This window comes from Schistocerca americana, chromosome 5, assembly GCF_021461395.2.
Source record: "Schistocerca americana isolate TAMUIC-IGC-003095 chromosome 5, iqSchAmer2.1, whole genome shotgun sequence".
NCBI classification, from domain to species: domain Eukaryota; kingdom Metazoa; phylum Arthropoda; class Insecta; order Orthoptera; family Acrididae; genus Schistocerca; species Schistocerca americana.
In genome coordinates, this window is record NC_060123.1 from 401,237,476 (window position 1) to 401,259,847 (window position 22,372).

The 22,372-nt window shown below is 40.5% G+C and overlaps 1 protein-coding gene across 1 annotated transcript in view; it reads left to right on the plus strand.

Annotated features, from left to right (window-relative positions):
• The window catches only part of LOC124615520 (basigin), a 102,255-nt gene that overhangs the window by 60,197 nt on the left and 19,686 nt on the right, over positions 1-22,372 (plus strand). Inside the window, exons 2-5 of the mRNA XM_047143481.1 lie at positions 7,447-7,555; positions 9,028-9,176; positions 16,288-16,398; positions 16,522-16,713. Coding sequence (XP_046999437.1) covers positions 7,447-7,555; positions 9,028-9,176; positions 16,288-16,398; positions 16,522-16,713 — 561 coding nt within the window. The remainder of the gene's footprint in view (positions 1-7,446; positions 7,556-9,027; positions 9,177-16,287; positions 16,399-16,521; positions 16,714-22,372) is intronic.

Here is a 22,372-nt window from a genome sequence, read left to right on the forward strand (position 1 = left end):
CTGAAGTTTTTCTTTATAGTGTTCTGCAGTATCACACTTGTTTTGTAACATTCGTTCATTAGTATATCGTAAAGGTATCTTGGGTAATGGGCAAGCGACTATAATTAAATTCAGAAAACCTTCGTTTTCTAACATTTGAAATTGTTGTAAGACCTTACAAATCATGTGCAAAATACTGTTAGTCATCCGAATCCTTTGTGACCCCATATCAGCGTATTCGGACGTGTTTCGACAACTAGGGCGTGGGGTTGAGTTAGAGAATGGTTTCTGGCACTGCGTGTATCCCTTCTTTCCCAATCACAAATCACTCGCCGATTCGGATCTTCAGTTAGACATTGCGTAAGATTTTTTCTTTTGGATTGATTTAAATAACTGGTTCTTTCCAATTCATTCTGTACTTAATTACATTCTTTGTGAGTTCGAAGATAATTTGGAAGAATAGTTCATTTAGAAGTATTTTTAGTCTATTTTCTTTTGTAGGTATGGATTAATCTATTCCCATGAATATGTAAGACTTAAAGCAGGCTTTGGGCGTGGACATGATGGCAACCATTCGATTTTTGCAAATGTCTGGTCTTCTTGCTGATTGCGTACGATATCGTGAGTGCGGCGAACATATGCGCCTGATGAGTGTATCTGCTCGTCGTACTCAAGATTTATTCATATGGATGTGTAGAGCAAGGATTGACTACAGTGTGTAAACTTTTAGATGGTAGACGTCTCCCTAGTCCTGAATCGGTAGAAGTTCGTAAACGTCGTGAGGCTTCGGTAGGCACGCAGTTTAGACTGCTGCCAACATTACGTAGTTGACTGTGTTGTACAAGGTAGCCATTGTCGTCTGCTTCGTTATTGTTTTGCGCTGTTCTGCGTGTTTTTATGTGCTGTTGTGCTAAACATTTTCAAAATGAGCGAAGAGGCAGTTGCTGGCCCATCTCGGGAGTCGCCAACAACACCTACCGGTATGCCTACGGTTAGATGGAAACCAGTATTACGTAGCGATGCACGCAAAATTATCCGATGAATGGTTTGTGAGCGCATGGTAGACAAACATACATACATTCATTTTTATATTTATAGATTTTAATGTACATGACGATTTCAGTTTCGTTTACGAACAACATTTAAGGCGAGTTTTACTTTCAAGCCTTTTGTCTGCTTTCGTGTAAAGCATGACGCACAATTTGCAGTGCCAGCACTGCAATTGATAGGCGTTAAATTTGTATCCCGTACTGCAGTTAATCCATACAGATCGACGGAAGTTAAGGATACAGCTCATATATTGACGTAGGTATTCCATGCTAACGTTACTTCAATCGGTTTTTTCTTTTTTGCACGAGAACTAGGACTCGAACAAGCGATATCCTTAACGTTATGTTCGAAATCTTAATGCACGTGAAGTATGTCTACCATCTTTCTCTCTCCTGGGTTCCTTTGTTTACGAACACACGTCTTTGCTGTTAAATTTGTGTAATAAATCATCTAACAAATTCTGACGTCATTGGGCAAAGCAGACGGGTTGTATCCCGTTCTTCAGTAGTCCCGACTTTTCGATGGCATCTTTAAAAGCTAATAAATTAAAAATTATTCGCTACAGTTATTTACCACCGCATAAAACAAATTAACTGTTTTAGGCAATATTTCATAACCGTGCAATACAAAAGGCGTTTAGCATTAAATTCACCTGCATCGAAAGCCGTGTACACCGAAAACAAGCCCTTGCTGTGACGCAAAACAAGAGTATTTACTCTTAAGCGATTCAAGCAGTTTCCTCACATCATAACTTAAAAAAGAAACAAGAAATAATATAATAAGCAAATTAATGATAAAATGACTGTTAAGTGCAAAAGAGTGTACTGGACAGTTTTATTAGATCAAAAAGTTAAATATAAATATTGATGTTTCCCCACTAAATATCGATGTATGATAGGTGAATGTCGATCATTCGTATAACAATTTTGAGTCACTGTGAATTATAATGCATCCTTTTTAAAATGGCGCCTGGTGTTCTGCAAAGCATTATTACCGCGCCGAGTCTTGTTATCTGGGGTGTGTAGATTAATGGCTACTTTCCCACAGCATCACTTCGTTCATGTAATAGAAGGAATTGATTTTTTCGTGGAACCTGGTATCTGCTGACAATGCCACGGCATTCAGGTAGCGGTAATTAAGAATGTAATTAATTGCTGTGTGCTTACTGATAAGGTTAACGTCAGCAATTATCGCAAAGGCGCATGTTTACTAGACTAACAGTGATGTAATCTCTTGCCGCACGTAAGCTCGGTTATGCGTCACTTAAAGCAGACTAATAAGTTGACGATCTGTACTAATCTGGTTCCTACATGCCTTCTATTTGATTCTGATCTTGCAATTCTACAGCCATTAGTGCTTCGCGTAGGTAGTGAACCTTGTTAGCTCACAGCTGACAGTTTTTTTTTCTTTTCTTCTTAAGCGTAGTTAACAAATGTTCAGAAATTGTACTTCCCAAAAGGAAGTTAAACTAGGGTGACCCGACGTTCCGTATTTTTCGTGATCGTCCCTTATTGTTTCCCGTTGCCCCGACAAAATAAATAGGACCGTGTATTGTCCGCGTTTTCCATTATCCTTCCCGTGTATTTTGCAACAGCCTGTCTATAATGTGTTGCATAACCAGATGGAGAAAAAAGTGGTCATACCCAAAGAATAAATATAACACTATTTGACTAAACCAACCGGAACTGTCTACCATTTTCAGCTTCCTTCATCTCAAGAGAACAGATGAGAAAAAAATTGTAGCTCTCTTTCTGCATTCGTGATACTATACCTGGCACTAATGTTACTGCAGAATGGGTATTCTCGATGACAAATGATTTATGAACTGCTGAAAAGAGGTGGTTTAGCGTGCAGACCGTTGAGGAAGTGCTTATAACCAAGATTGATTTTTCTGAATACTTAACATAATTTTTCTAACGTTCCGTTTCAAAATATCCAACTTACGCAAAATATATCGAAAACATTTTTCAGAAAGTAACCACGGTTAAACTCGCGCGCTCAATTGAGAGTGGAAAATTAGTACCCTACGTAAATAATAATCATTTACTACCCTAGTTAAAGACTTCGTTACACGAAAGTCATATACTGTTTTTGCATGTCGCAGCATTGAAATATTACTTGATTATTAACGGAAAGTATTTTTGTGTATGTTGTAATTCAAAAAATGCAATTGTAGCATAAAGCAACATATCTGCTAGATAAGGTAGGCATATTAACAAAAGTTTCTATAAAATGTCCATTCATTTCAACTTGTAATTTGTGTCCCATATTATGATTTTGGAAATCTGATGACCCTAAGGTAACCTGTCATCTCCTTTTGCCATCACTAAAGGACTAAGAGACACATTGTTGGTGCTATAATTTGTAATCCCCTTTATGTTAATTTTGAATCATATTGTGCCATGAAACATAGGTATGCTTAAAACCTATGAACAGTTGGCTAATTTTAATTGCATCCTTCCATTTAAAAATTGCTCACTTCTTTGGTCAAGGTGCACTGCCAATTAGTTTTTGACCCATCAAAGGGCATATACATCACCAAGATTTAAACATTGGAGTATGATGATTGTGCATGTAGCTGTTCTAAAGTTGTTACAAAAAATCTCATCAGACATGGCTCCATGAGTCAACCAGTAACGAAGTTGACACATAACATGTGCTGCAATTTTCTTTAGCCAGGTCCATTAATTTTTCCTGCTTGGAACATGTGACTTGGAACATCTGGTGAGCTTACCTAGCATCAAAAATACATCCCATTTGTCACTTACAGTAATAAATTTAAGTCTTCATTGGTATGCAGCTGGGCTTTGTCCTGATGACGCAGTATTTGGATGGCCCAACTGACTGCCATTTTCAGGTGAGATTGCAGGTGCAGTCAAGCCAGAACTAGTCAATGATAGCCACAAATTTTTCGGTAAACCTTTTTCATCAACGGGATCTTCAGTACTATACTGTCAGTTTAAGGAAAATGTGTTCATATCAGAAAATTAATGTTGGCCATTGCTTGCTTTCGGCGTGATTGCACACCTGCAATCTTACCTGAAGATGGTGGCCAGTTGGATTGTCGAAATGTTGTCGTCCGAATGATTGAATCCAGCTTCATACCTGTGAAGTGCACACACATTCATTATGCCAGAAAATGTATGTAATCACAATTGCTGTTTGTAATTATAAAATGTCAGTTTGCAATTGCACCTTCTACTGCTTTCAGGCTCAAATTCTGCTTCTTTGGTTTTTGCCAGTGCATTTAATAGCTTGTCATATTTGGTATTTCTCTTGAAATTTTTCAGTCAGTTTGCACTAGCTTTCAAAAAGAAATTTTCCAATAAATATGAGAAATTGGATGGCCCAATACTAAAGAGTTCCTCCAGTATTCTTCCTTTCTTGTAGATGTTCTTTCATTGTCATAGAATTCTTTCTCTTCAACCAAGAGAATCCACTCCTGTGAAGTGATTTAATGTTTTTTGGAGCTTTTTAGTGGAGGCAACTGCTTTGGCCTTTGTCAGTGGGATTAAATCTGGTTGAGCCCTTTTGTAACTGGTGGGCTCAGAAGACTCAATATCAAGAGTATACTGTCAGTTCAAGGAAAATGTCAGAAAGTTCATGGAAGAAATTGATGGTATTGACTAGTAAGCATTTCGTTCAGTTCCCTGTTGTATGTCATGTTTAGTATCAACTTTTCATTCTTCACAATAATAAATTTGGTAGTCAGATCATTGCCTCAGGAATTTAATAATCCATCACTGCAGCATCATGACAAATCAAAAACTATAGAGAACTGTCACAAATATGTACATAAACAGGAAATGGGTAACAGAGATAATAAATATGTTTCTGAATTATTGGAAGCAGTCTTTATTCCATTGTGGCCTTGTTTGGTTGTAGGATGTGTGTTACAACATTTGAAATGCGCAATTGTCAGTGAACCAAAAATGTTAAAACTAATAACAGATATGAACTGTCACCACCATTACATCAGTTGTCACCTCTATAGGTTTTTCTCTGAGCACCTTTGAACCCTAGGACTCAAAGTGCATGGAAAGAGAATGAGCTATGTAGCTTGTGAAAAATATGAACTCTGCCTTTTTTGGCCCTGTGAATATTTTTTACTAATTAGATTTTTCATCTCTGATATAAATATGGCTTTCGGTGCTGTGATTTTTACCACACCTACATAGTATCACAATTAGATTGAATTTCTAGCTGCTGTCACTAATGGACTAGGGAAGAATGAGGGAATGTCCAGAGCACCCCCTCCCCCACAAAATGAACAGTGTTAAGGAAGCAAGCAAAATAACAAGTTTTCTGATGGTCTTCAGTTGGAAGATTGAGTTGATGCAGCTCTCCACACTAACCCCTGTGCAAGCCTTCCCTCTAATGACAATTTAACCCTCCCCCTTTCCTCAGTATACCCATACCCCCAGCCCCAGCCTGCACTCCTCCCATTAACAAATTAAAATTCCTTGATGCCTCAGTGTCTCTTATCAACTGATCCCCCCCCTCCCCCCCCCCCCTCCCTTTTTTCCAGGTTGTTGTTAGCTTTTGGCCCTTTGAGAATTTAAGTGGTGCTTTAAATTTACCCAGAACCAATCTCCATGTCCTTTCTTGCAATGCCAAAAATTTTAATGTGCAATTCATAACCAACAAATTATGGTCTATGTACACATCTGTCCATGGAAATGTTTTGTGGGTTAAAATCTGGTTTTGATACCTTATTATACAGGATCATCAGAAACAGTCCAAAAAAGTCCAAAAGAAACTTCATACATTGATCCACTTCAGATTAAGTTAGCCAGTTAGATCCTAATGTCAGTGCTGACAGACACTTTTCTTAACAATTACTTCTCAGTACAGTCTACCCTGTAACACCCTTACAAGCTCGTCAGACGCTGACCACCCTGTATAATCGGTCTGAAATCATCTGGTATTTCTAGGTCCTTCTGTTTATACAATCTATTTTTTCCTTAGTGCTGTTCCACAACTTAACATGTTTCTAGACAGTTTTTGCTGAGTTCTTTGTGCAGTTGAGAGGAAAACAGGACACTACTGTTGAATAACAAAACCGTTATGATCTGGTTTGTAGCAGTTAAGACAGTAATATTAATCACTAATCACATTTCTGCAGCTGTAATAACTAATGTAATTTAAGATGTTGGTAGTGTAGTGCAAATTCTGATCATTTTATTAAAGTAAATTTTTGAGAATTAATATCGAAGTATGATTAGTGTAACACAAAAATATGCAAACTACTTCCTATACAACTTCACAAAATTTGTTATATTATGGAAGAAAGTGTGAATCTGTTGTTAAGTGCTGCTAAAATAGCAACAGATATGTGAAGTAACTAGTTACCTTCAACATCAGCCACAAGAATCACATATCTTTTGTATTCTTAAATTGTTAGAGTAATGGGTGCATACTGTTGTAATTTTTAAAATGTGCTGTTCCTTTCTTCATTAAAAAAAATGTATATTCCCCTTCACTCTGGGTTGGCCTGACTGAAACTTGCTGCCCCCCCCCTCTCTCTCTCTCTCTCTCTCTCTCTCTCTCTCTCTCTCTCTCTCACACACACACACACACACACACACACACACACACACACACACACACACACACACACACACTCTCTCACGTGTGCGTGCGTTCATGACTACTTTCACTAGACGTGTCCTAAATTTACACTACAAATGAAGTGTTAAAACTATTCCAAAATACATAAGAACAATTCTTTATTTACTGTAAACTGTGTGAAGAAATCATTAGGTGCCTTAGAGTATTTTGTACAAGGTTTCTTGCATGTGCATGGTCAAGTGGTAACCATGAGTTTGAGGGAGTGTTTCAGTTATACATTAGTGCGAAGTAGTGCCCAATTGCAAAATCTAACATAAATTTGAGAATCTCGGAGAACTCTCATTTCATTGTATACTAAAGTTATTTGTGAATTGTTGAGATGGGTTCACTTAGAGTGCTGTAAAGTTTTAGGCCTGGGAAAGTGTAAGGATTAACATCCATGCTAAATCACAGACATCATTTGTGAGAGTATTTGCACTTACCAAAGGACTGTTGTTACTAGTTTGTGATCATAGTAATGAAACTTCCCTCTTTTTTCACACAAAAGATTGCTTGCGACACCAACACATTGGCATTTTACATTATTCTGATATACTTGTGACCTTGTCTATGGAAATGGACAATTTTTAAAGGCTGACTTATGTGGTACAGTTTAAATTGGGGAATTATGTATTCATATGTAGCTCATAATAAAAAAATTCTTTTCTTCCTTCTCTTATTGGATATTCATGTGTTGAAAGCAACTATTAGTGTAGTTGCTAAGGACTGTATAATTTCCAGTTGCCCACAATAAAGTGCTGATAAAGTTACTCACAAATTCCTTGAAAATACGCATTATTTTTTCAGGTCCACAACTTCAACCTGTGTATGATTTTGAGAATTACAAGGTAATGGAATGGAGGCAGCTTAAACTGGTTCTGAAATGTACTAACAGTACGACTGCAAAACTGGAGTGGTAAGTAATTTATATCGGTGAGTGACTTTAAAGATAAATTAAGATAATTTGCATGATACACTACAAATTAATTTGCAGCTTCTGTCCACGATAGATATGAGGTGTTGCATGTACATGAATACCCTTGCCATAAATTTTTGTTGCATTTAAACAATGTTTGTTTTCTGCGCAATGTGTGAAAAATTTCTTTTGTGTGGCAATAATAACCAAACCAGAATATATTTTATTAATAATCACACGAGATACAATTTTTCAAAAAATTGTGAACATGTTTGCAAGAATCATGGGTGGCCTTAGTGTTCATCGTGGGCAAGCAGCGCAGCCTTTTGTTGTAGTTCATCTTAATTACTGATGGAATTGTGTGTGTAGCCATGAGCTTCGTGATTAACACTGAATTCCAGTAAGCTTGCTGGAAACCTTAATTTCTCAAACTTTTAAGAATGAAATTCTGAACTGTAGCTCTATCTCTTGAAAAACAATACATTGTCAGTCTCTATGATGTAAACAGTTGTGTTAGGGAGGGAGATTGGTTGTTAAGTGTGTCACATTAAGCAAACTTGTTTGTCTTAACTTTCCAGTGTAGGTGTGTTCTGTTACTATAGTCTGTCAGTAAACTGAATAGCAAGCAGAGAAGTTTCCATTCACTATCCCAACTACATCACAAGGAGCACCTACAGGCTGTGTACCAACCATAGTGTGCTTTTTTTAAATGAGTTGCAATGAGTCCTCACTCGGGTGTGTTTTGTCTACTAAACGCATTAACAGTATATGGAATAAACAAATTAGTAGCTTATAGCTAATATATATGTACCAAACATTGGAAAGTAATGGAACAGCAATATTTGTTACCACATAGAGATGCTGAGTTGCAGACTGGAAAGGCTATTAAACATTTCACCTTTTGGTGCCCGTGTGTGCAGAATTGCCACTGTGGCCTGACTGCAGAGTCCACAGTGGTGAGTAGCAATCCATCCTTTTGATAATAATGTTGTTAATGTATGTCAACAAAATGTGTGTAAGTCACTGCATGCTGCCACACCACTGCTAGATGGGAAACTTAATTCTTACTCATCCTGTGGAGGAGGTAAGGTGCTTATTTGGTAAGTGCCACTTCCTCACCACAAGTGATTCACTCTTCAGTGTAGACAGACTGTATAGTAACATTTTATGAAACCTGTGCAGTGGAGCTTAGTTATTTATTTGTTGTAAGGTAGCAGGTAAGCGACTTGATACTACTTAGGAAGTTCTTGTGTTTCTGAAAATTTCAGTTGGTCATAGTTTTGAAAATATGTAACGGGGATTTATTAGGATAAGACACATGTTCCAACAATAAATGTGCATATCAGTTGTAGGTGATAGTTTGTTGCAGTTTATTGTAGTTTATCTTAACTATCACTGTGTAATTCAGTTTTATACCTCTGAAATTTATGTAAAGATGTGTACACTCTATGCTGAACTGAATTTGTTTTCAGGCGCAAAGGAGACACAGTAATCAAAGAAAGTGAAAAATACAAACTTGAACCAACTTCTCTGGTGATAGAGAAACCAACAGACGATGAGACTGGAAATTACACTTGTACTGATCTTGCTTCAAATGCAAGTGTTCCATTCATTGTTATCTGTAAGTTTCATTGTACACTGTAAAAAAATTACAGAAAGTCAATTTTTATATTTTGACTTCTAACTAGGAAACTAAAAATATTTTTGTTACATGAAATTTCCTATTGTAAAATTTTGAATCAGTACTTTTTGTTGGAAAGAGATCAGGTATGAACATGCCAGTAATGTCTTTGCATTTTTGTTATTACGCCTGATAAACCTGTAAATCGCAGATCATGTGCTGGTGTAGAATGTTAGTTGATCAGTGGTTTAAGAAGTGGTCATTCTGCTTTAATGTATGGAGACAAATTGTATTATTACATTATCAAACCTTCCTATAACCTGAGAGGAGATGGGTCTCTTTCATCCTGGAGTCTGAATTACTTACCCTTCTGTCTTTGGCAATCCTCCCCAACCTATCCCTCTTGCCTCTGAGACAGGAACTAGTAGTTCTGAAAGCTAGTATTGTTTCTTGTCCTTTCCTGTATGTATACAAGTAGTATTAAAAATTATACACACCCCCCCCCCCTCCCCCTCCCAAAAAAAGCAAGTACTGACCACTCACTCTTGCACTCATATTTTTTACTGTGAAACATGCCCTCCACAAATATTAGACCAAATGGTCAGTGTGGTTCATTGCTTTATTATCAGTCAAAAGTTAACTTCTGTCAATGCCATAAACATTTTACGCCATTGTTCCATCTGTTACTGCTACTACCTACATTTCCAGCCTTTTTGTGGAGAGATGGTTTGGACACACATATATGTGACTTACCGAACGAAAGTGCTGGCAGGTCGATAGACACACAAACATACACACGAAATTCAAGCTTTCGCAACAAACTGTTGCCTCATCAGGAAAGAGGGAAGGAGAGGGAAAGACGAAAGGATGTGGGTTTTAAGGGAGAGGGTAAGGAGTCATTCCAATCCCGGGAATGGAAAGACTTACCTTAGGCGGGAAAAAGGACGGGTATACACTCGCGCGCGCACACACACATCCATCCATACATATACAGACACAAGCAGACGTATTTAAAGACAGTTTGGGCAGAGATGTCAGTCGAGGTGGAAGTGCAGAGGCAAAGACGTTGTTGAATGACAGGTGAGGTATGAGTGGCGGCAACTTGAAATTAGCGGAGATTGAGGCCTGGTGGGTAACCGGAAGAGAGGATATATTGAAGAGCAAGTTCCCATCTCCGGAGTTCGGATAGGTTGGTGTTGGTGGGAAGTATCCAGATAACCCGGACGGTGTATCACTGTGCCATGATGTGCTGGCCGTGCACCAAGGCATGTTTAGCCACAGGGTGATCCTCATTACCAACAAACACTGTCTGCCTGTGTCCGTTCATGCGAATGGACAGTTTGTTGCTAGTTATTCCCACATAGAATGCATCACAGTGTAGGCAGGTCAGTTGGTAAATCACGTGGGTGCTTTCACACGTGGCTCTGCCTTTGATCGTGTACACCTTCTGGGTTACAGGACTGGAGTAGGTGGTGGTGGGAGGGTGTATGGAACAGGTTTTACACCGGGGGCGGTTACAAGGATAGGAGCCAGAGGGTAGGGAAGGTGGTTTGGGGTTTTCATAGGGATAAACTAACAGGTTACGAAGGTTAGGTGGACGGCGGAAAGACTCTTGGTGGAGTGGGGAGGATTTCATGAAGGATGGATCTCGTTTCAGGGCACGATTTGAGGAAGTCGTATCCCTGCTGGAGAGCCACATTCAGAGTCTGGTCCAGTCCCGGAAAGTATCATGTCACAAATGGGGCACTTTTGTGGTTCTTCTGTGGGAGGTTGTGGGTTTGAGGGGATGAGGAAGTGGCTCTGGTTATTTGCTTCTGTACCAGGTCGGGAGGGTAGTTACGGGATGCGAAAGCTGTTGTCAGGTTGTTGGTGTAATGGTTCAGGGATTCCGGACTGGAGCAGATTCGTTTGCCACGAAGACCTAGGCTGTAGGGAAGGGACTGTTTGATGTGGAATGGGTGGCAGCTGTCATAATGGAGGTACTGTTGCTTGTTGGTGGGTTTGATATGGACGGACGTGTGAAGCTGGCCATTGGACAGATGGAGGTCAACGTCAAGGAAAGTGGCGTGGGATTTGGAGTAGGACCAGGTGAATCTGATGAAACCAAAGGAGTTGAGGCTGGAGAGGAAATTCTGGAGTTCTTCTTCTCTGTGAGTCCAGATCATGAAGATGTCATCAATAAATCTGTACCAAACTTTGGGTTGGCAGGCCTGGGTAACCAAGAAGGCTTCCTCTAGGCGACCCATGAATAGGTTGGTGTACGAGGGGGGCCATCCTGATACCCATGGCTGTTCCCTTTAATTGTTGGTATGTCTGGCCTTCCCCCCCCATGAACCATGGACCTTGCTGTTGGTGGGGAGGCTTGCGTGCCTCAGCGATACAGATAGCCGTACCGTAGGTGCAACCACAACGGAGGGGTATCTGTTGAGAGGCCAGACAAACGTGTGGTTCCTGAAGAGGGGCAGCAGCCTTTTCAGTAGTTGCAAGGGCAACAGTCTGGATGATTGACTGATCTGGCCTTGTAACAATAACCAAAACGGCCTTGCTGTGCTGGTACTGCGAACGGCTGAAAGCAAGGGGAAACTACAGCCGTAATTTTTCCCGAGGGCATGCAGCTTTACTGTATGATTACATGATGATGGCGTCCTCTTGGGTAAAATATTCCGGAGGTAAAATAGTCCCCCATTCGGATCTCCGGGCGGGGACTACTCAAGAGGATGTCGTTATCAAGAGAAAGAAAACTGGCATTCTACGGATCGGAGCGTGGAATGTCAGATCCCTTAATCGGGCAGGTAGGTTAGAAAATTTAAAAAGGGAAATGGATAGGTTGAAGTTAGATATAGTGGGAATTAGTGAAGTTCGGTGGCAGGAGGAACAAGACTTCTGGTCAGGTGACTACAGGGTTATAAACACAAAATCAAATAGGGGTAATGCAGGAGTAGGTTTAATAATGAATAGGAAAATAGGAGTGCGGGTAAGCTACTACAAACAGCATAGTGAACGCATTATTGTGGCCAAGATAGATACGAAGCCCACGCCTACTACAGTAGTACAAGTTTACATGCCAACTAGCTCTGCAGATGACGAAGAAATTGAAGAAATGTATGATGAAATAAAAGAAATTATTCAGATAGTGAAGGGAGACGAAAATTTAATAGTGATGGGTGACTGGAATTCGAGTGTAGGAAAAGGGAGAGAAGGAAACATAGTAGGTGAATATGGATTGGGGGACAGAAATGAAAGAGGAAGCCGCCTGGTCGAATTTTGCACGGAGCACAACATAATCATAACTAACACTTGGTTTAAGAATCATGAAAGAAGGTTGTATACATGGAAGAACCCTGGAGATACTAAAAGGTATCAGATAGATTATATAATGGTAAGACAGAGATTTAGGAACCAGGTTTTAAATTGTAAGACATTTCCAGGGGCAGATGTGGACTCTGACCACAATCTATTGGTTATGACCTGTAGATTAAAACTGAAGAAACTGCAAAAAGGTGGGAATTTAAGGAGATGGGACCTGGATAAACTAAAAGAACCAGAGGTTGTACAGAGATTCAGGGAGAGCATAAGGGAGCAATTGACAGGAATGGGGGAAATAAATACAGTAGAAGAAGAATGGGTAGCTTTGAGGGATGAAGTAGTGAAGGCAGCAGAGGATCAAGTAGGTAAAAAGACGAGGGCTAGTAGAAATCCTTGGGTAACAGAAGAAATATTGAATTTAATTGATGAAAGGAGAAAATATAAAAATGCAGTAAGTGAAACAGGCAAAAAGGAATACAAACGTCTCAAAAATGAGATCGACAGGAAGTGCAAAATGGCTAAGCAGGGATGGCTAGAGGACAAATGTAAGGATGTAGAGGCCTATCTCACTAGGGGTAAGATAGATACCGCCTACAGGAAAATTAAAGAGACCTTTGGAGATAAGAGAACGCCTTGTATGAATATCAAGAGCTCAGATGGAAACCCAATTCTAAGCAAAGAAGGGAAAGCAGAAAGGTGGAAGGAGTATATAGAGGGTCTATACAAGGGCGATGTACTTGAGGACAATATTATGGAAATGGAAGAGGATGTAGATGAAGATGAAATGGGAGATATGATACTGCGTGAAGAGTTTGACAGAGCACTGAAAGACCTGAGTCGAAACAAGGCCCCTGGAGTAGACAATATTCCATTGGAACTACTGACGGCCGTGGGAGAGCCAGTCCTGACAAAACTCTACCATCTGGTGAGTAAGATGTATGAAACAGGCGAAATACCCTCAGACTTCAAGAAGAATATAATAATTCCAATCCCAAAGAAAGCAGGTGTTGACAGATGTGAAAATTACCGAACTATCAGCTTAATAAGTCACAGCTGCAAAATACTAACACGAATTCTTTACAGACGAATGGAAAAACTAGTAGAAGGCAACCTGGGGGAAGATCAGTTTGGATTCTGCAGAAACACTGGAACACGTGAGGCAATACTGACCTTACGACTTATCTTAGAAGAAAGATTAAGGAAAGGCAAACCTACGTTTCTAGCATTTGTAGACTTAGAGAAAGCTTTTGACAATGTTGACTGGAATACTCTCTTTCAAATTCTAAAGGTGGCAGGGGTAAAATACAGGGAGCGAAAGGCTATTTACAATTTGTACAGAAACCAGATGGCAGTTATAAGAGTCGAGGGACATGAAAGGGAAGCAGTGGTTGGGAAGGGAGTAAGACAGGGTTGTAGCCTCTCCCCGATGTTGTTCAATCTGTATATTGAGCAAGCAGTAAAGGAAACAAAAGAAAAATTCGGAGTAGGTATTAAAATTCATGGAGAAGAAATAAAAACTTTGAGGTTCGCCGATGACATTGTAATTCTGTCAGAGACAGCAAAGGACTTGGAAGAGCAGTTGAATGGAATGGACAGTGTCTTGAAAGGAGGATATAAGATGAACATCAACAAAAGCAAAACAAGGATAATGGAATGTAGTCTAATTAAGTCGGGTGATGCTGAGGGAATTAGATTAGGAAATGAGGCACTTAAAGTAGTAAAGGAGTTTTGCTATTTGGGGAGCAAAATAACTGATGATGGTCGAAGTAGAGAGGATATAAAATGTAGGCTGGCAATGGCAAGGAAAGCGTTTCTGAAGAAGAGAAATTTGTTAACATCCAGTATTGATTTAAGTGTCAGGAAGTCATTTCTGAAAGTATTCGTATGGAGTGTAGCCATGTATGGAAGTGAAACATGGACGATAAATAGTTTGGACAAGAAGAGAATAGAAGCTTTCGAAATGTGGTGCTACAGAAGAATGCTGAAGATTAGATGGGTAGATCACATAACTAATGAGGAAGTATTGAATAGGATTGGGGAGAAGAGAAGTTTGTGGCACAACTTGACCAGAAGAAGGGATCGGTTGGTAGGACATGTTCTGAGGCATCAAGGGATCACCAATTTAGTATTGGAGGGCAGCGTGGAGGGTAAAAATCGTAGAGGGAGACCAAGGGATGAATACACTAAGCAGATTCAGAAGGATGTAGGTTGCAGTAGGTACTGGGAGATGAAGAAGCTTGCACAGGATAGAGTAGCATGGAGAGCTGCATCAAACCAGTCTCAGGACTGAAGACCACAACAACAACAACATGTCTGGCCTTCAAAAGTGAAGAAGTTGTGGGTCAGGATGAAGCTGGCTAAGGTAATGAGGAAAGAGGTTTTAGGTATGGTGGCAGGTGATCGGCGTGAAAGGAAATGCTCCATCGCAGCGAGGCCCTGGACGTGCGGAATATTTGTGTATAAGGAAGTGGCATCAATGGTTACAAGGATGGTTTCCGGGGGTAGATTGGGTAAGGATTCCAGGTGTTTGAGAAAGTGGTTGGTGTCTTTGATGAAGGATGGGAGACTGCATGTAATGGGTTGAAGGTGTTGATCTACGTAGGCAGAGATACGTTCTGTGGGGGCTTGGTAACCAGCTAAAATGGGGCGACCGGGATGATTGGGTTTGTGAATTTTAGGAAGACGGTAGAAGGTAGGGGTGCGGGGTGTCGGTGGGGTCAGGAGGTTGATGGAGTCAGGTGAAAGGTTTTGCAAGGGGCCTAAGGTTCTGAGGATTCCTTGAAGCTCCGCCTGGACATCGGGAATGGGATTACCTTGGCAAACTTTGTATGTGGTGTTGTCTGAAAGCTGACGCAGTCCCTCAGCCACATACTCCCGACGATCAAGTACCACTGTCGTGGAACCCTTGTCCGCCGGAAGAATGACGATGGATCGGTCAGCCTTCAGATCACGGATAGCCTGGGCTTCAGCAGTGGTGATGTTGTGAGTAGGATTAAGGCTTTTTAAGAAGGATTGAGATGCAAGGCTGGAAGTCAGAAATTCCTGGAAGGTTTGGAGAGGGTGATTTTGAGGAAGAGGAGGTGGGTCCCGCTGCGACGGAGGACGGAACTGTTCCAGGCAGGGTTCAATTTGGATAGTGTCCTGGAGAGTTGGATCATTAGGAGTAGGATTAGGATCATTTTTCTTCGTGGCAAAGGGAAAGACGAAAGGATGTGGGTTTTAAGGGAGACGGTAAGGAGTCATTCCAATCCCGGGGGCGGAAAGACTTACCTTAGTCTTTCGTCTTTCCCTCTCCTTCTCTATTTCCTGACGAAGCAGCCGTTGGTTGCGAAAGCTAGAATTTTGTGTGTATATTTGTGTTAGTGTGTCTATCGACCTGCCAGCGCTTTTGTTTGGTAAGTCACATCATCTTTGTTTTTAGAGATATATACACCTCCGCTGCAGTGCTTCGAATAAATATGAAAAATGACTAAAAGGGATAAATTGGTGGGGGAAGATTGATTTGTGTATACTCAAATATTAATCCTAATCTTGGTTTGTTCAAAGTGGAAACTGTTTTGTTGAAAATATAGTAAATTATCTCCAATATTTTTTTATTTGTTAATCAGTAAAGAACCTCAATTACAAGTGAATAAAAAGATTGCAGTAGTACAGAAGTTGTGTGTGATTTGATACTGTTCTAAATTTGGCTGTAGTGTATTGAGATACTTTATTACTTATTAAAATTAAGTGTTGTATTTAACAGTTGTGATATTTAAGCATAACTCATAATTACTGTATCTGCTATATAATGTTTTTCTTACAGCTCGTCCATTTGCGCGCCTACCTGACAACACAATAGTAATAGAGGGTGAGAGTTTGACATTAGAATGCCAGACTGGTGGTGTCCCTACTCCAACAATTAAATGGAAAATAGGCAAGTGTAAAAAATACATCCTTTTTAGAAAAGGACAACACAAGTTTTAAAGATAAACATGTAGTGTGCTTCTCAAGTTTCTTGATTTCCTTAAAATCATATGTGTAAAAATCTTCATTTCAGGCAATGAAATTTTAAATGGAAGTACAGATCGTATCACGCTGAAAGCAAAAGGTGACATTGCTGATGCAATTCTGTACATAAAAGAAGTTACAATGGACGATAGAAATAATTACTATTGCATTGCTTCCAATATTGGAAATTATAATAATATGACGACGGCTGGGACAGCAAAATCAATGGTGCGCGTAAAAGGTTAGTTCTGTGTACAGTCACATTTGAAAAAAATAATTTATCATCGTGTATGGGGATTACTAGTAGTAGTGCCTGCTTTGCCCTTGGTAATAGCTAATGTAATTGCCACTAAATTAATGTTTGAACCTGTAGTTCATACCTTTTACCAAAGGTACAATTAAATTTCTATTATACTTCTTTACAAGGTAGGTTTCCCAACACCTATAGGACAGTTACTTGCGCAAAGATTTTTGCATTTCAAATATTACTGCCATCTGTCTGAGCCACTGAATCGAGCCTCAAAGCCTCATCTACTGGACTCAAAGCTAAGTTTTGCAGTAACTTCTTAGTTTCCACTTGGACGTCATTGAAGCTCTGAGTTAGTGTGAAGAGTGCTTGGATGGCTAAGATAAGACATTGCACATAGAAACGGTATATTTACATAATTCTTGGAGTTATTTTAAATTTAGGTAAGCAATAAATTACTGCTTCGTTGACAATATAGGAAAAGACAGATTGCTACTTGTCATAAAGAAGACACATTAAGTTGCAGACACACAGCTTTTGGCCACAGCCTTCATCAGTAAACACCCCCCCCCCCCCCCACACACACACACACACACACACACACACACACACACACACACACACACACACACACACCCCCTCCTCATGCATACATGATGGCCAACTCCAGCATCATAGGACGGAATGCCAGAGATGTTAGAAGTGGCAGTCATGTGTGGATGCCTCTATCTTTACTGATGAAGGCTGTGGCCGAAAGCTCTATTTACGTGTTGTTGAAATGTGCCTTTCTGCAACTTAGTGTCTTTATGGTAAGTAGCAGTCCTTATTCGTACAATGTTAATATTTCTACCTGGAGCTTCCATTGTTATTGCTTCACTGTTAAAACAGCCTGGTGAGCTTACTGTTAGTATGAATGCACTGTAGTTATTGTACAACAATTTAATTTCTAGTAGAATATTTGATAAGTGGAAAGTGAATTGTCTCCTTTAAGTTCACTAACTATACTGCTATGCTGTTAATAATTATGCTGTGTATTTACTAAAGTTCTTCATATGTACAGAATTAAATTTCACAACCTCCAAAAATTTCTTGTGTAATTAAGTTTTAAGCTCAAAGAATAATTTTTTCATTACGTGTAATCTCCATAGGTCTTGATTTTTAAATATGGGATGTATCAAAAAGAATCATCAGTATTAAAAAAAGTGAAAAGTTATTTGAGATACATGTGTGAACAACGTACTGTTGGAAAGAGCAAACCTCAAAGTTTTACATGGTTCTCATTAGGTAGCAGCCGTGTGCCCTCTTCAGTTCTAGTAAAAATGGTGTCAGGAAAACAGAAAGCATTTTGTGGTCTACTTTTTGCACAATGTGGGTCAGTAATAACTGTTCAGTGTGACTTTCGTACTAGGTAGGGTGTGGATCATACTACAGCACAAAGCATTAGATTATGGCATGAAAAATTCCAAGAAACAGGTTGTTTGTGTAAAGGCAAATTGACGGCCAGTCCCCGCGTGGCTGACACACACAGATGTTGAAAGCAGCTGCCTTAGTTTCACACAGTCCGCAGAAAGCCGTTCGCTTTACAGCTCAACATGCCCGATGTCCGTCTGACGTGTGTCGAGTTGATGTTTACACATGAAACCATACGAAATTCTGCTAATGCAAGCTCTTCTTGAAGGTGACAAACAACAATGTGTGGAGCTCTGTAATTTCGTTCATGGTGATGGATGACTGTTTTTTTCCACGCTTCTTGTTTAGTGAAGAGACAACATTCCATTTAAATGGAAAGGTGAACAGTCGTTATGTGAAAATATGGGGTACGGAACAACCACGTGAATGTGTAAAACATGGGAGGGACTCTCCAAAATTTAATGGTTTTGTGCAATTTCATTGGAAAAGGTGTATGAACCAGTTTTCTTTGCTGAGAACACTACGTGAAGCACATATCTCAATATGCTTGAACTTCCTTTTCTCACAGTTGAAGACTGATTCGAAGGACTTTATTGGGGCACTGGCACAGTAACATCTGTAAGTGCAGGCATTTTTTAAATCAAAGAATTACTGTAAGATGGACTGGTGTTAGTTTCAGAAATATAGATGTGCCAAATCGGATGATTCTTTTTGATACACCCTGTGCATTAACAAGACTCTGGGAAGAGGTACAAACAGTGGTGAATTGGGCTGCTGTAAGAAAATGTTTTTCCAGGGATCATTTTGAGTTAGTGCATTTTATGCTGGATAAACCAAAGACAAGAACAGTAATACAATGTAGCAGAACAACTTAAATAACCAACAGAACTTCCAAGCGGTGAAAATGAAATTACTTGCTACAAGCTTGCAATGCATTCGGAAACACAAGTGTGTGATGAAACTGATCCGAGCTAGTAGTATTTGTTGATTTGTTCCACAGCTTCAATAAATTATAGACGTGACCTATTGTAACATGTGAAGCACCAGCACAAATTATTTTTAGTTGTGTGCCTGGTTTTGGTTGGACAGTTTCCCAGTACAACATTCTTAATAACATGTGCTGCATGCACTGTCAGAATACATTATTTATAAATATTATTCTTTGTTATGCAAAGGAAGATGCATGGTATGTAGCTATAGGACATACAAATGTCATTTCTACAAGCCTCACTAAGTTGGGATAGCATTTTCTTGTGCCTACCTCTTGAGTTTTAATAAGCTTAAAGTAATATCTGGGATGCACATACAGAAATTTATATGAAGCTGGAACACAATTCAAATTTAAAGTTGCAACAGTATTTCACAAGACAGGTGTTAGGGAGACAAATCAACAAATCTCATAAGTAGGATGATTAATAGGTAGAAGAAAGGAAAAACTGAATAATGATATAGGATAGAGGTTAAAATGGAATAAGAAAATACACGAGAGAATAAAAAAGGTAAAAGCACAATTAAAACAGTAACATTTTGGCACTGTGGGCAAAATAGATAGGGTGGTTGAGGCATTAAAATAAAAGGCAACAACAAAGAATTCTGTAAATTGTGAGCAGTGGTTGAGGTAGGAATCAAGCTTGAAAGGATGGATCCAGGGTGCCCTTAGGGAGCAACAGGCACACGTGAAGCTGTCCATTGTGTAATAGAGAAATTGAGAAAGGTACATTAAATATACATGGTGCTAATCTATGAGTGTAAATTGAGATACTCTTACTACCACTTAGCAATGTAAAGAGTGGATTATTTTAGAATTTCCATTAGGATTGACTTCATTACAACATCTCTATTGTGTAGTGCAACAGGAGAGTACTCTTACCAAGTGCAGGTACTGTCTGGTATTAGACTAAGGTCCATGAAGTTAGATATTCTGTGAGCACATAGCCTTCTGCCTCCCCCGCTCCCCCAAGACAGCTTGCCACACTTTGGCGGGTTCGTGCTTGGCTACAACGGGGTGCTGAACTCTGCATTTTTTCCCCTTCCATGCTGCATGTCTATCCTCTTGCTATTCTTTTTCCTCTCCTTTGGGAGGATGTCTGGGGTGTTATTAGGATGTTCTGCATTCTGTTGCTGACGTAAGAACAGTGTCACCTTTGTTTTTTGCTCCCTTATAACTTTGTTTCTCTTCTCTCGTGCCTCCACTTCGGCCTTTGAGTTCTTTGTCTTCTTCCTCCTTGTGCGCTCCTGAAGGCCGAACCATATGTCTGATACACAACAGGTGACTGGGTAATGCCCGGCCCAGGGAGGGGTGATTGCCTGAGCTGCAACCTTCCTAAATTGCAGATTGGTCCCTCTGTCAGGTGTTTGTGAGGTGTGAACAATCACTTAAGGCAGGTGTGCCCTCTTGTGAAGGAGTGTGCTGTTGGAGACGCTGGCAATCATGGGGATTTCCTCACAGTGCATCTTCCCACTCAACATCTACAAAAGGTAAACGTAATGAGGCTAATGATTTAAAGACCCTTCCCACTGCACCACGGTATCTCATGGTCTCACATACTGCAGACGGTCAGTCCTTTGCCACAGTAAATCCCTTTATTATTCAGAAAGGTGTTGTTGCAGTTGCCGGCCCTGTGAAATCCTGCTCACGTCTACAGAATGGCACTTCGCTTTTGGAGACCACTTCTAATTCTCAAGCACAACTACTGTTTGCTGCTTTGCTTCTCCACGGTTACCCTGTTTGTGTTGAGGCCCATAGAACTTTGAATTCTTCCTGTGGTATAATTACACCAAGCTGCTCGACAGTCTGAGACCGAATTCCAATCCTGCCTCTCTGAATCCTGCCTCATTGCCATCCATCGTGTGATGAAAAAAGTAGATTCCTCCTTAGTGCCCACTCACTCTTTCTCACCTTTGATACAGTGGTGCTTCTGTCAGAGCTCAAACTAGGCTATAAAATAATCGCATTCCGGGTGTATATTCCGAACCCAATGCACTGCTACCAGTGTCATCATTCCAACCACACTAGAACGTCTTGTCGACACCTTGCTAAATGTGTCACCTGTGGTATGGATGCACATGAGGGCGATGGTCCACACCCGTCTCCCCACTGTATCAACTGCAATGGTGGCCATGCCGTCACCTCTCGAGGTGGTCCCCATGTATCTTGATGAGCAGGATGTGAAAGAGATCTAGGTAAAAGAAAAACTGCCTTACCCAGTCGCTCGCAAGTTACCAGCTAGTCGCAAACCCTGGTTCAAACTCCCGTCTGGTACCTATAGTTCTGTTTTTGTTACCCCTTACTCGGGGAAGGACATGGCCATACAGACATGCGAACTCCATTACATCTGAGGTTGTGAAATCGCCGATTTTCGAGTTAGCATCACTATCCCCCATCCAGCTGTCCAACAAGCCATCAAACCCTCACTTCAAGGTGGCAAGCCGCCAGCTACACAACCAGTAGGCTGGAAAGGACAGAAAGAGTACTCCCGTGAAGACATCCTACATCCTTCCAGCCAAACTCCCCAAATTGTCCTCTAACCGGAAAGGCTCGAAGAAGTCAACCAAAGTCATATGGTCTTCTCCTTAGCCAACTCGAAGATCCTCATCAACGGTGTTGCCACGTGATACCGTAGCCCAGCCGGCCTTCGTGTCACCAGAGTGTACCAGCAACCATTTTTCGGCGTTGGGCTCCACAGACCGACTGCACAAGCATGCTGATGTTTCAGTGGACCCCATGGAGCAGGATCATCCTGCTTCTGTGCCCTGTAGTAGTGACTCTTCCCTGGCTGTCACTCTGACAGCCACCAAGGTGACACCCCTACATCTCTTCATCACGACTCTCATGACGGTCCCACAAAGAGGATTTACAGCTCCTTTTAGCATCGCAGTGTCCCCTTGTACTCTGCCTTCAGGAAACGAAATTGCACCCTCACAATCACTTTGCGCTTTCACATTTCTTAACGATTCGTTTCAACCTTCCTCCTGAGGTTGGAATTCCATCTAATGGGGGTGTCTTGCTCCTCATTCGGGACAACATTCATAGTCACCCCATCTCCCTCACTACCCATCTTTAAGCTGTTGCAGTTCGCCTTTTCCTTCCTCACCTGACTTTTTTCCTCTGTACCATTAATGTACCTCTGTCATTCAGTCACCTGGGCAGACTTCCTTCAGCTTATTGGGCAGCTACCTCTGCCATTTTTGCTGCTCGGTGACTTCAATGCGCATCATCCCCTTTGGGGTTCTCCCAGGACAT